The sequence below is a fragment of the Orcinus orca genome, chromosome 20 (assembly GCF_937001465.1).
Source record: "Orcinus orca chromosome 20, mOrcOrc1.1, whole genome shotgun sequence".
Classification (NCBI taxonomy): Eukaryota; Metazoa; Chordata; class Mammalia; order Artiodactyla; family Delphinidae; genus Orcinus; species Orcinus orca.
In genome coordinates, this window is record NC_064578.1 from 6,778,013 (window position 1) to 6,791,756 (window position 13,744).

Sequence of the window (13,744 nt, forward strand, 5' to 3'; positions counted from 1 at the left end):
ACAGTTCTGGAGGCCAGAAAACCAAATTCAAGGTGTTGGCAGGGTTGGTTTTTTCTGAGGGCTGTGAGGGAGAGTCTGTTCCCGGCCTCTCTGCTGGCTTCTGGTGGCTTACTAGCCATCTTTGGTGTGTAAGAGGCATCATTCTCGTCTCTGCCCTCATCTTCACATGGCCTGCCTGTGTGCCTGTCTCTTCAGATCAATTTCCTGCTGTGCATGTCTGCTTCTGTGACCAAATTTCCCCTTTTTACAAGGACACCAGCCATACTGGATCAGGGCCCACTCTAATGACCTCATTTTAACTTGAATACTCTGTAAAGACTTTATTTCCAAATAAGGCCACACTCTCAGGTACTAAGAACTTCAACATCTCTCTTTTAAGAGACACAATTCAACTCCAACGATAACAGCCACCACCCCGCCCCCATGCCCACCATGCTTTCCGTCTGCAGGTCCCAACACAGATCCCGCTCCGGTCTGTCGCCACGTCTTTGCACACCCCCCTTTCCTCTCTGATGATGTGACGAACGTCCTCAGTCTTCACTGTCAACAATACCACCTCCTCCAGGAAGCGTCGCCCCCCCCGCCCCGACTTCCAAAGCCTGGGTTAGCTGCCACCCTCCATGCCCACCATAGCTTCCTGTCATAGCATCTGTCACACAATATCAGGGCTGCCTGACTGATTGCCAGCAAGTGCCAGGTCACTGGGGCCCTGGAGGGCGAGGGCCATGTCTCCTGCTTCTTCTAGCATGTTTTCTAGAACATGCTAGCACCTGCTAGAAACAGGTGTTCAATAAGGAATAGTTGAATGCATGAATGAATGAGGCCAGGCCCTTTTCCAAGGCTCTCTGACCCCTTTCCCGGCTGGCCTTTAGAGAAACTTCTAGCAGTCTGTCAGACACAAATGACAACCAGGTTCCCACGTGGTACAACTCCAGGGAGTACCACTCACACTGTAGTCTAAGTGATGGGAGGACAGCTCATTCTAAAGTAGGCACTGTTTGAGTGTGGCAACCTGGAGAATTGCATCAGGCTGGCCTGCGGACCACAGAGCTCAGATTCCACTAACCCAGTGGCCACTGTCTTGGGAGTGCTTCTCCCTGCCCCCATTTCAGGATCTACCCTGAAATTTCCTGATGAACTTCCCTCCCCAGCTCAAGGACCTAGCGCTCCACTGGGTTCTCACTGGGCCCCTCACCATCAGCTGTGGGGGGAGGGGGGGAGGGGGGAAGAGGGGGAGAGGGGGGAGTTGCACGTGTGTTACGGGAGGAACAGGTAGGGTCCTGGCCTGAAACAGAAGACCCACTCTGGTGGGTTCTGTAAAGTCAGTGAGGAAGGGCTAGCTCTGGAGGGGCGGTGCTGGCTAGGTAATTGACAAGGGACGCTGAGGTCCCGGAACATACACCAGGGAGCTCTTACCACGTGCAGGTCGGCAGGGTGAGTGGAAGACGCGGTGTAACTCAGTTTCTGTAGGAGGAGGGCAAGCTGGTGACCTTCTGGTCCAGAGGGTGGGCGGGGTTAAGGAAAGTGAGGCACTGGATGGGCCGGGTTAAGTAAAGTGAGGCACGTGGGGTGGGCGGGGTTAAAGGGAGTGAGGCACGTGGGTGGGCGGGGTTAAGGGACGTGAAGCAAGGCATGTGGTGGGCGGGGCTAAGAAATGTGAGGCACCTGAAGCTGGCAGCCCGCAGGTCCTTCCAGGCCAAGGCTGAGGGTGGGGGTGAGGGTTGTGCTCAGAGCTGGAATGGTGGAGGGCGGCTGCCGCCGGGGGAGAGGCGGGGGCGGGGGGGTACCTGAGCTCACAGAGGGAGGCCGATTCTGCAAGAAAAGCATGGGGGAGGAAACGCCCTGATTCTCTCTTCCCGCGTCCCTGCCTCTCTGCCAGGTAGCCAGCATTCTCCAGGCTCAGCCGGAGGAGCCGAGGTGACAGGGTGGGGAGGAGGGCTGAGGACAGGTGCCTGCAGGGTCCTACCTTTTCCATCTGGCAGTGATGAGCGCCTGCTGAGCCAGGCCCTCTGCTGGGTGGGAAGGATCAGAGACGGCAGGTTGCGGGGCCTCACAGCCCCGTGTCTCGGCCCGCAGCTGGCTGTCGTGAAGCCAGGGCCATCTGGCCTGAGGACCGGAGCTCCTGGAGCTCGCCCGCCAGCCCTGCAAGTCCAGGGCCCTCCTTGTTCTCACGCAGGGCACCTGGCTTCCCTGAGTGGCCGGAGGTCGTCATGTGGGTCAGCTGACAGGCCGCACACCTGAGGGATGTAGAGGCCTCGGGGAGTGAGGAGGCCAGGGGAGGGGGAGGTGTGCGGAGAGGCAGGGAGGTAGCGGGGGTGGGAAAAAGGTGTGGGGTTATCAGGGGCCGGTGAGGGGGTTACACCAGTTGTCCTTGGGAGAGGGATGAGGGGCCTGGCTGAGAGGGCGGGGCGGGGGGGGCGGATGGAGGTGCAGAGGGAGGAGACTCAGCAACCCAGCAGCAGTGGGCTGGCCGTGGGCCAGGGTGGAGGTGAAAGTTCGTTTCGGGGAGGAGCCAGCTGGCTGGATGCGTCTAGGCGCTGGACCTCAGGGAGCCCGCCACAGACCAGAGGCATCCACGTCAGCCAGAGCGTCTCAGAAATGCAGGGTCTTTGGTGCCCACCCAGACCCTGGGGATCAGAACCCGCGTTTTCTGGAGACTCTCACTGGACTAGAGCTTCCGTGACGCCCTACCGCACAGCAGTCTAGGTGGACAGCCGGGTTCTACCCTGGGGGTGACTCTTCCCGTCCCCCCACCCCCCCGCCCGGGGACACTAGGCCCCGTCTGGAGACATTTTCAGTTACAACTGCAGTGGGTGGTGGAGAGGTACTCCTGGCATCTAGTGGGTCAGGGCTGGCGGGAGGCCTGCTCAACATCCTTTGATGCCCAGGGCGGCCTCACAACAAAGGAAGATCTGCCCCCTAACGCGCCAGGGTGAGGAGTCCTGGACATTCGGACAGGGTGTCCGGGCTCTGCTGTGAGCCCCCGACTCTCGGCCTAGGTCTCGTCCCTTCCCGTCGCCCTGGGAGGCCCCTTCAAAGCCACACAGAAAGGCCAGATGTCAATGAGTCACTTACAGTTTATTTTTGCCTGAAAGTATTTCACATCTCTGAACACAGCTACGTGACAGTAGTATTAACCATCAGGAAAAGCAACAGTGCGAAGGGAAAAGGTGGCATGTCTCGACTCTTCTTTTTTTTTTTTTCTTTTAAAATTTTTTTTTTTTTTTGCTTCTGCTTCGTCCTGCACCAGAGTGCTGTAAAGTATGGGACCGAAGGGGAGCGAATAAAACCAAACAACAGAAAACAACAACAACAAAAAAAAACACGAAACGGAACACACTCACACGCACACACGAAATCAAACCTGGCACGGAAAATGAATTAAGACTGAAACCCAATTTCTTTTTTTTTCCTTTTTTAAAAAAATGAGGGCATAGTCGGGGGGTAATAAAGTCTACCTAGCAAAGTATAAAACGACAAAAGCATGGTTTCCATTGAATAAGATTAAATATATATAAAACAATTACATTGACTGGGGGTTAGGTCTGGAGGTGCTGAAGGGGGGCTGTGTTTGTGCTAAACCAACAGAAGAAGGGGCTTGGGGGAGAGGGGACCCCAAGTAAACCATGAGGGCTGTTTTGTACAGTGAGGGCTTGTTTATAAAAGAAACAGAGGTTGGTGTGTCTTTGGGGCAGGTGTGGGGACAGAGGGGGCAGAAGGGGCGTCTGCACTGCAGTGGTCACATTCGTGGGCGGGGTGGGCAGTCAGGCTGGTGGAGGCGACGTCTCTCTTCTCCCAAGAGACCATGCAGAGAGGCGGGCATGCATGAGGGGACCGCGGGAGGCACAGGACGGCGGGGAGGCCACAGGTCGCAGAGCCTCAGCGGGGACGGGGGCAGCAGAGGCCACCGCAGATGGGAGAGCTCCGGGGGAGGGGGCGGGGCAGCTCTCCTGCGGGACGGATGGGAGGACAGGTTAGCACCCTCCCCCTCCAAATGTGTAAAAGGGGGCTGAGAGAAAGCTGGGGCCATAGAGGAGCAAGACGACAATGTGGGGACCCCACTTCTCCTCCCCCAGCTGACCTCCACCCTGTGAGGAAACTGGAGACGTCTGGGATCGAAACACACGGTGGCGTGGCGGGCAGAGGGATGGACGGACGGACCGACATAAGAGAGTTAGCATAGAGAATCCATTACGAAAAAGCAATTAATTTTCCAAGGAGGTTCTTTTTTTTTTTTTTTTCCGTCTGTTTGTTTCCTTTAAAAAAATAACAAGAATACTACCACTACCCTGACAGCTGACTGGTTTGTACAGTACTACACGCCAGGGGCGGCCGGCGGGCGGGCGGGCGGGCGGGCGGGTCAAAGACTTCATAAATAAGAAGCAGGTCCCAGACCTGCAATTTGTCAACGTTTCTTAAATAGGCGCATTATTTAAATCTTATGTACAACAAGAATCACTTTGCATAGCAATGGCGAGGACACAGGACGGGTGTGGGTGTGATGACGTGACCACGTGACCGGGTCTTGTCCGATGGCGATGGCGATGGCGGGGCGAGTTCTCCGCAGGGCCTCGGAGGGAGAAAGCAGCCTTCCTTGGCCTCCAGGCCCGTCGGGGTTGCGAGACGATGGCATCAGAGTTGACTCTTCCCACATGGCATTGAACACAGAGGCAAAGAAAATCCACAAAGGGTCCCCCCTCCCCAAGCGCCCCCATCCCCACCCTCTCCCCGACCCGCTGCCGCTCCTCTGGTTGCTACAAAGTCCGTTTTAGATCAGGTCAATGTTTCCGATTATGAAGCTAAAAGAATTAGGTGGGGGCTGGGCGTGCTTACGGACCCCCTCCCCACCCCCTCCCCCCTCCGCCCTCCGCCCCCAGAAAGACTCCCCCGTCTATCTCACAGCCAGGACGCGGGGTGGGACCCCGAGACCCGCTGCTCTACAGCTATTAGTCAAGAGTTGCGTGTCGCAGTTGCAAACTCCTTCCTGCCGAGTGGGAGCTTCACCAGGCTTCCGTGTAGCGGACGTCCACCTCCTTCAGGTTGGGAAGCTTGGCCTGGGGGGAGCAAGAAGGATCCAGTCCCTTCCAGAACCTGGTGGCGCAGAGCTCCATCCCGCCCCCGCCCGGCGGCTGGCATTCCCACGATGCCCTCCCCACTTCGTCACCATCGGGGGCTCCCGAGCCCAGAGCTGGGGAACCTCCGGGAGAACCAAGTAGGCGGCATGTGGCTCCACAGAAAGCAGGCGATAGCTGCTGGGGAGCCCACATTCCCACCCCACAGAGGCTTCGGGTCACTGGCTCTGGGGGCAGGAAACCCAGGATGTGTGCCCCCCACCACTGTCACTTGCAGGCCACCTGCCCTTGGGTAGAGCCCTGGCCTCCGGGAGCCGGCTTCCTCATCTGTGGAGGGAATCCGAGTCCAGTCCCTGGCTCATGGGACGGGGCGAGGCAGGGCAAACCCAGAGCACCCGGTCCGAGACAGTGCCTGTGCCCTCAGGGCTGTCAGGAGTCCGGCGGGGAGAATGGAGAGGGATCCGTAAGCTGCCGGTTCCTGGCGGGTGGGTGGAGATCCTTCCCACTCAGGCTCCCCCACGTGGATCTGTGGCCGGACTACAGGATCCCACCTGCTACTCCTCAGAGCGGCTTCCTGCCCCCCATCGCTGCCACCCAGACGCGCTTGTGCTCTGCCTTCTTTTATGAACGGTTGACTTTTTCTTACAAGCCTTTGCTGCACAGAGAGGCTGCTAACTGGTCTCCTGCCTTTGCTTCCCGCCTCCCCAGCTTCCTGGGCACTGGCCTGCCCGGCAGACTCACTTTAACCACTCCTTTCTGTGTAGGCTCTCCCGCCCCAATGAACCGAGCTGGCGGTCCCCTCCCTGCTGGCCCCTGAGCCCCGTCCTGCTGCAGTCTGCTGCACGTGTCTGTCTGCCCGGACTGAGCTCCCTCCTGGGCAGGGGTGAGCCCACCGCACCTCGGCGTCCCTGTCCCCAGCGCAAGCCTGCCACACAGAAGGCGTCTGGAGGCTTGGCCAGTGAATGGGCCCCAGGCTACAGGTCTGGCTGAGCTGGAGGGGAAGCTGAGGGGGGGAGGCCCTGCTGGAGGTGGGCTTCCAGGGCGCCCAGGATCTGGCGCGCTCCTGGCCGGGCCCTTCCTTCCCAGGGCTCTGCGGCTGAGCCCACTCCTCTGGGCCCAGGATGAGGGGGCGGCAGGAGCCTGCTGAAGGCCCAGCCCCTCCAGCCCTGACGAGACATGCGTTTCTACAAACAAAATGTGCCCACCTTCCACCACCCAGATCCTCTTTCCTTGATTTTAAGTTGCCAACCTAGCCCAGCCTGCGGGTCCTGGGTCTCACCTGTGTGACTGCACCAGCCCTGCAAACCTTCTCCATGCTGCTACCCCTTGCTTGTACTCGCCCTCAAAAATCCTGCTTTCCACGTAACAACCAGAACGAGCTTGTAAAAGCAGAACTCACCACCCTGCTTAGAGCCTCTGAGAGCCTCCTGAACCTGGATGAGATCCAGAGTCCTTCCGTGGCCTGCGAGGCCTTATCCGGTCTGGCTCCAGTCTCTTCTCTCACTTTCTAGTCACGCTGGCTACAAAGTCGGTTCGTACCAGCCCTTTCTGCCTCAGGACCTTTGCACTTGCAAAGGAAGGACGGAAGGAAGGAGGGAAGAAAAGGATTACCTTCAGGTCTTCGTAGGTGTCCGCCGACAGCTTGGTGCTGTTCATGTTTAAGCTGCAGAGACTCTTCATGGCTGTCCAGGGACAGACAGACAGACACAGTCATTAGGTCAGTGGGACCCCACAAGGGGCAGTTGCAGGTACAGGATGGAAAAGCTGGGGGCGGACTGAGTTGCTGAGGCCTCTGGTTCGGAGACGGGGTCGGGGAGGTGGGGTTTCAGAGGCACAGCCCGGGACCACTACGTACAGAAGGTCTATTTCAGGCAGGAGCTGATCTGAATTGGGCCCACGTTCTCCCCCTGCCCTCTGAGCCTCTCTCCCTTCTGGTCCCCCTCTGTCATGTCCCTCCACTGCCTGTACCCCAAATGTCCCCAGAACTTGCCTGCCGCACTACAGACAGTGGACCCCGCTGTGACTCTAAACCTCATCCTCTCTGCCCTCCATTACCCCGTCACCCGCCCCCAGCCACTCCCAAGCCACCCAGAACGTGCCGACAACCTTGCAGGAGTCATGCCCACTGCCCAGCATGCCTCCCCCTCGGTCAATTCCTACGTATGTGTCTTTCACCCCCAGATCCAGTCACCTCCCTGGGAAGCCTTCCTGGATTCCTCCCAGCTGAGGCCCAGGGCCTCTCATCTAAACCAATGGACCTGGAAATGGGAAATGCAGATTCCCAGGCTCGACATCACCCAAGATTTGAGTTTAGGAGATTGGGGTCAGGGTACAGAAGTCGACAGCTCTAGGTGCCTCCAGTATTTTGTGGCTCCTTCTACTAGGGCGGTGCTTCTCAAACTTTACTGTGCGTTGAGAATTGCCCGGCACTATGTTACAGTGCAGTTTCTGAGTCAGCAGGTCTGGGGCAGGGCCCGAGAATTTGCATTTCTAACCAACTCCCGGGTGAAGGCTGTGGCTGGGGCTGCAGCTGCTGTGGCGGGTCAGGGGAGCACGATCGCCCTCAGGGGCTGGGACAGCGTCGGGAGGGCACAGGCTGGGCCTCACTCATTCTTCCTTTTTCCTCTAGAGCATCAGCTCCACGAGGGCAGGGATACTTCTGCCTGGCACGGGGGAGGTGCTCCGGGAGCACACAGCACGGTGCGTGAATGGAGGAGGGGATGAAGGGATGGATGGAGGGACTCACAGCTGAGGGCCAGCAGGCCGGCGTCGGTGACGGGCGTCTCGCACAGGTTCAGCACCTGCAGCATCGTGAGGTGTTCCGACAGGAGCCGCAGGCCGGCGTCTCCAAACTGTGGGGCAGAGACCTGCTCAGCCTGGACACTGACGCTGGCCTCCCCGGGCACCCGGGGCGACGACCCCGAGGCAGGGGCAGCGGCGGAGCAAGGAGACAGGACAAAGCCCAGGCCTGAGGCCCATGGCCTCCACGCCTCAGGGCCTGGGCCGCTCTCGCTTCTCTCCAGAGACTCCAGTGCCCTGACCCGGTTCAAATCCAGCTTCTGCCAGTGCCGTGGACCAGACAAGGGCCCCCCCCCGGAGTCGGTGTTGCCGTCTGTCAAGGGTGGCTTTGAACTCAGTGACTCGTGGCTACTAGCGGGAGCCGAGGTGGCCCTTCCCCGGGCGGGACAGTGGGACAGCAGGGCAGCTGGGAACGCCCGGGGTCTCTTCTGCGAGATGAAGGTGTCGGCAGGGCCCGCACCTCACAGTGGAGTGGAGGCCACACGTGCTGGTACGTGTTTAACAGCCCAGTCGGTACTAAGCACGGGCAGCGGGCACCGTGCGCTGTGGTCATTACAAGGAGGAGACCCACCAGCCGCCTGCACACCCCCTGGGCAGGGGTGTGAGACCTGTGTCACGTGTCAGCTGTGCCGGGCACGCCCCTGCTCTGGGCCTTGGCGGCTCCAACTGTGGGACGGGCCCCTGGGCTTCACGAGGGGCTAAACCTTCTCTGGCCTGGGACCCTCTGGGGGACGTGGGCGCTGTGCCGTGGAGGGGGCGTGGTGATGAAGCGACTGGCCCCGTGGGTTCTGGGCAGAAAGCCAGCCATGGAGGAGGGTGCAGGGCAGGCCTGGGGCAGGGGTGCACGGTGGGCACGGAGGGGGCACAGGGGGCAGGGGCAGGGCGGGCCACATGTACCTGAGTGGACCACAGGTTCAGCTGCTTGAGAGAAGGCAGTTTGATGAGGTGCTCAGCGCAGGCACTGGTTACGTTGGTGAAGGCCAAACTGAGGTTCTCCAGGTTTCCAAAGGAGCCAGAGCTCAGCAAACGAGCCAAGTCAGCATCCTGCAGACGGGACGGGCAGGCGGGGTCTCAGGAGGCCTGGGGCTGCCAGCAGCTCCCCGAGGCCCTAAGCCTCCCCTCCCCAGCCCCACAGAAAGCTGTGGCGGGGAGGAGAGCATGGTCCAGTGGGTTGGGACAAAACGGGGTGTCAGGGAGGGCGCGGCTGCCTCCACGTCTCCGTGGTGGCAGCTGCCTAGCTGGAGAAAGCCTTCGGAGCTGTGACCCACAGCCTGAGTCACCAGTGGGGTGTTCCGAGGCCACATCCCTCCCACAGGCGTGTGCACGTGTGTCCGACCATCTCACTTTCCCAGGCGGGAGCTTGCGCCCACTTCCCACCTGCAAACACTGAGGCCCTTTCAAGGAGTATGTGAGCACAGACTCTGAGGTCGTTGAGGGTCCCTTCCGTCTTTGTGATAGAATCCTTGAGTTTTAGCTGCCAACTGCTGCCCTGGATTAAGGCTAATCTCCCAGCTAGGTGGGGCCACGTGCTAAACCTGGACAACGGTATACAAGCAGATGTGTCCGCAGAACTTCCAGGAAGGTCTTTAAAGGGAAGGGGCGTGTTCCTCTTTGCCTCTTCCTCCTGGCTTGAATGGAGATAAGATGGCTGGAGCCTGAGCAGCCAGTTTGGACTATGAGGTGGAAGCTATGTGCCAAGGACAGTGGGGCAGCAGGATAGAAGGAACTAAGATCCCTGAAGACCTTGTAAAATGGGGAAGGAGGCACCAGCCCGATAGGCTTCTTGTCATAAGATAAAATGAACTATGAGCACAATTTATCTGGTACATGAATCCTCAATGTATATGAGCTATTATCGTCATCATTATGAATAACTGGTCACATAGTAACATTAATATCAACAGTAATCTTTATCATAATGTTTGGTTTCCTGCAACCCACTTCCCTCCTAGGGAGGGAAGTAACATAGGGTCCCTGTTCACCTCCTCCCATCACCTCCAGCGGACACTGTCTGCTGTTCCCCACCGGGGAGGATAACCCGCTTCTTCCCTCCCAGCCCTGCAGGAAAATGAAACCAACTCACTGTGGACTTGGAGGGCAGTGTTAGCCTGGTGGGCCCGCCTTTCCTTTGCTGCAACAGAAGTCAGACTGGTTACGACCCACTTTTCCCTGAGCCCTCACCTGGTACCCGCACCTCCAGTAACACCTCTCATGGCACTGTTTGTATTCCTTGGGAGTGGCGGGCAACATGGTGGTCTTTGTCTCAGGGGCAGACCCCGAGGCCAGGTCTGAGGGCAGGTGGTGTATCAGAGAGGCGACCCCAAGAAACCCCAGCAGGGGAGCGGGGAACTGAGACCACAAGGCCCCTAAAGGAAGAGGCTGTGATCACCCCAGCTACCCCTGGGCCTCGGGGAAATGGTGGCGAAGTCACATCCCACAGAGAGACCCCACTTCTCCTGTCAGTCACTGGTTGAGAGCTGCTGCAGGAGACCACGGGGTGTGAATTTTCCACCACTTCTGTCCTGCTGTGCCCGTGGACAGAGAAGGCCCTTTGGCCAGGAGGTACGGGTGCTGGCGTTCGGAAATCAAGCCCCGTGCCCTGAAATGAAGGGCCTGAGGGAAGTGGGCGAGGGAGGGAGGGAGGGAGGGAGGGAGGGAGGAGGGGCACAGACAGCCACTGCCAGGCTTGGCTCGGAGGGTGACACAGGATGTGGCTGTGAGCAGGCCCATATGGGCTGTTTGACCTTGGGCCACAGACTCAGCCTCTCTGATCATCTGGAAAGTGGCGGGTGGCAATCTCGACCTCTCTGGGTCTGGAGGAGGAGTCAGTGCGGTGGAGGCCGGCACAGGTGCCACGGACCCTGGGCTCTGCCCTGCTCACTGCAGCCACGCTCTCGCTGCTGGGCAGGGGAGCCCCGGAGCCGGGCCGGGCAGCCGGGCGTGGACTCACCAGCTCCTTCAGCTCCCGCTGCCGGTCGCACAGCTGCTCATACATGCGCTTCCCCACGCCCGTGCTCTCCAGGGTCGAGATGATCTGCAGCTGCGTGTCGTTGTTGTCGATGATGTTGTATTCCAGCATCAAGCACAGGATCTGCCAAGAGCCGGGAGGCGAGTTACCGCCAGCCCGAGGCTCTGGGCGGGGCTGGTCCTCGAAGGCGCGGAGGCCTGAACCCTCAGCCTGTCCCAAGAGCCCCTCACGCCTCGGGAGGCGGCCAAGCTCGGCACACCCATGCGTTCCCAGGTCTTGTTCTCTCCCCGCTCTCCGCACTTCCCGCTGTGCGATGCCGGGGGGGATCGCCTGCCCCGGTGTCCCCTCTGTGTAACGGGAACATTAGTGCACACACACTCAGTGCGTGGGAGCTCCTGGTTAACGCTTGTGGGCACCATGCACACCGGGCCCCTATGGCCTGGTAGAGCCCGAAAGACAGGACACCTCTTTCTATCCCTTGCTTTTCCACGGAAAGCTCTGGGAGTCAAACTCTTTGATGCTCTCTCTGCTGAGAGGTGAAGTCTAATTCCCATCCCCTTGACTATGGGCCTGGCCTTGGTGACTCACTTCTATTTTTTTTTTTTTTCCGGCACGCGGGCCTCCCACTGCTGTGGCCTCTCCTGCTGCGAAGCACAGGATCCGGACGCGCAGGCTCAGTGGCCATGGCTCACGGGCCCAGCCGCTCCGCGGCATGTCGGATCCTCCCAGACCGGGGCACAAACCCACGTCCCCTGCATCGGCAGGCGGACTCCCAACCACTGCGCCACCAGGGAAGCCCTCACTTCTTTTTTTTTTTTTTTTTTAATTAATTAATTTATTTATTTGACTGCACTGGGTCTTAGTTGTGGCACGCTAATCTTTAGTTGCGGCATGCGTGTGGGATCTAGTTCCCTGACCAGGGATTGAACCCATGCCCCCTGCATTGGGAGCATGGAGTCTTAACCACTGGACCACCAGGGAAGTCCCGGGGACCGACTTCTCATGGCCAGAAAGTGGCAGAAGTGATGCTGCCTGACTTCTGAGGTTGAGTCAGGAAAAGAGATATAGCTTCTGCCAGGTCTCTTTGGACAGTGGCTGTGGAAGCCCCAGGCTTCTGGGGACTTTGGGGGAGACAGAGGTGACATGAGTGCCCGGGGCTGGTGTGTGCTCCTCGGTGAGTGGGACGGCTACGACCAAGGCTGCTGTGTGGACGGCGGCCTGGCAGCCCCAGCTGCTCCAGCCTCCGCTGGTCGAGTCCCCTCAGGCCAGTGCCAGACACGTGAGGGAAGCAGCCTTGGGAGGACCTAGCCCACCCCCATCTGACTGCGACCCCATGAGACACTCAGAGTGAGAAGTGGTCAGCTGAGCCCAGTCATCCCAGGAGCAAATAAATGAGTCATCCCAGGAGCAAATAAGACCCAGGAGCAAATAAATGAGCATTATTGTTTGAAGCCCCCATTTGGGGGTGGTCTGTTCTGCAGCAACAGACAAATGGAACAGAAACCTGCCCAATCGATCCCTTGGACCCACGTGGATCAAAAAGTGAAATTAAAATGAAATTAGCAGACGATTTGATGAAGGTCTCCAGCTCCCGCTAAGCTCAGGAGGGCTGGGGCTGTGCCTGCCTCATCTGCTGCCGTGTCCCCAGCTCTTGTAATAACTCGGGGCTCCTAGAAGCTCCTAGAAGGTGCTCCATCAACAAGGATGAAGTCCTGGGAGAGTTGGCAACCTTACCAGGGACTCGGACCAGCTCCTTACCTCCACCATGGTCTGGTTCCCCCTCAGCGCCAGGAGCATGCAGGGTCCCAGCTTGTTTTCTGCCAGGGAGAGCAGGAATTTTTTGGTCTTGTAACAGGAGCCCATGAGGATGTGCACCTGTGAGGAGAGATGGGCCAGGTGAAGGGCAATGACCGCGTGGGCTGTGGCCCGTAGTGCCTGCCTTCTACGTGCTACAAGGATTGTGAGACCAAAAGACACTGATCAGACACACCCCACACCCAGTCTGGACACTGCATCTGCAACGATCACCAGACTCTCCCCAGGGGATTCAAAGGACCCACCCCCCCACCCCCACCCCTGACACCGGCTCCCATGTGGATGAACCTCGAGGACACTGTGCTGCGTGAAGTAAGCCACTCACAGAAGGACATATCCTGTAGGGTCCCACTCATGGGAGGGACCTAGGGTCAGACTACAGAGACAGAAAGGAGAAGCGGGGGTGGGGTGGGGTGTCGGGGCTGGGGGAGGGCGTGGGGAGCTAGTGTTTACAGCGGGGACAGTATCAGTTTGGGAAGATGAAAGTCTGGAGATGGATGGTGGTGGTGACTGCAGAACACTGTCGGTGCACTTGACGCTACAGAACTGTACACTTAAAGATGGTTCAGGTGGGCAGAAATGAACACAACATTGTAAATCAACTATACTTCGATAAAAATATTTTAAAGAATGGTTAAGGTGGTAAGATTTATGTTATATATGTTTTACCTCCGCTCCGTACACACACACAAAAGCCCCCTGTCCCGTCCCCCTCGGGACTCTGCTGACACCTGGCCCTCTGGGTCTTGGCACTGTCAAAGCTGGCAGAAACGTCTCGGCAGCCCCTGCTTAGGGTGCGCAGGCCCACCCCTCACACGCAGGGTAGGAAACAGTACGGAGCCCCGTCTCCCCTTCCCAAGCCCCCTGTGAGTCCCAAAGGTATTCTGAGTGGTCGCCTGCCCCAGAAACCCAAGAACTGGCCAATTCTGCTCCATCTTGGGTTAGCCGCAGGGCGGCCATTAAGAAAAGTGTGTTTCTTTCTGGTGCATCTGGAGATGGGTGCCCAAGGGCAAGGGACCCCAACCAACAGCTGGGAGGCCCACACACCTGGTGTGCTCTCCCCCTGACTTCACGTTAGAGCAAAGGCCCT

The 13,744-nt window shown here is 58.7% G+C and overlaps 1 protein-coding gene across 1 annotated transcript in view; it reads right to left on the reverse strand.

Moving 5' to 3' along the window:
- Positions 1 to 3,059: 3,059 nt before the first annotated feature.
- CMIP (c-Maf inducing protein) overlaps positions 3,060 to 13,744 on the reverse strand; it is a 238,260-nt gene continuing 227,575 nt past the window's right edge. The window contains exons 15-21 of the mRNA XM_033406408.2: positions 12,598 to 12,714; positions 10,822 to 10,962; positions 9,955 to 10,002; positions 8,769 to 8,915; positions 7,819 to 7,924; positions 6,684 to 6,754; positions 3,060 to 5,054 (exon numbers count right to left, since the gene is read on the reverse strand). Coding sequence (XP_033262299.2) covers positions 5,001 to 5,054; positions 6,684 to 6,754; positions 7,819 to 7,924; positions 8,769 to 8,915; positions 9,955 to 10,002; positions 10,822 to 10,962; positions 12,598 to 12,714 — 684 coding nt within the window. The 3' untranslated portion in view covers positions 3,060 to 5,000. The remainder of the gene's footprint in view (positions 5,055 to 6,683; positions 6,755 to 7,818; positions 7,925 to 8,768; positions 8,916 to 9,954; positions 10,003 to 10,821; positions 10,963 to 12,597; positions 12,715 to 13,744) is intronic.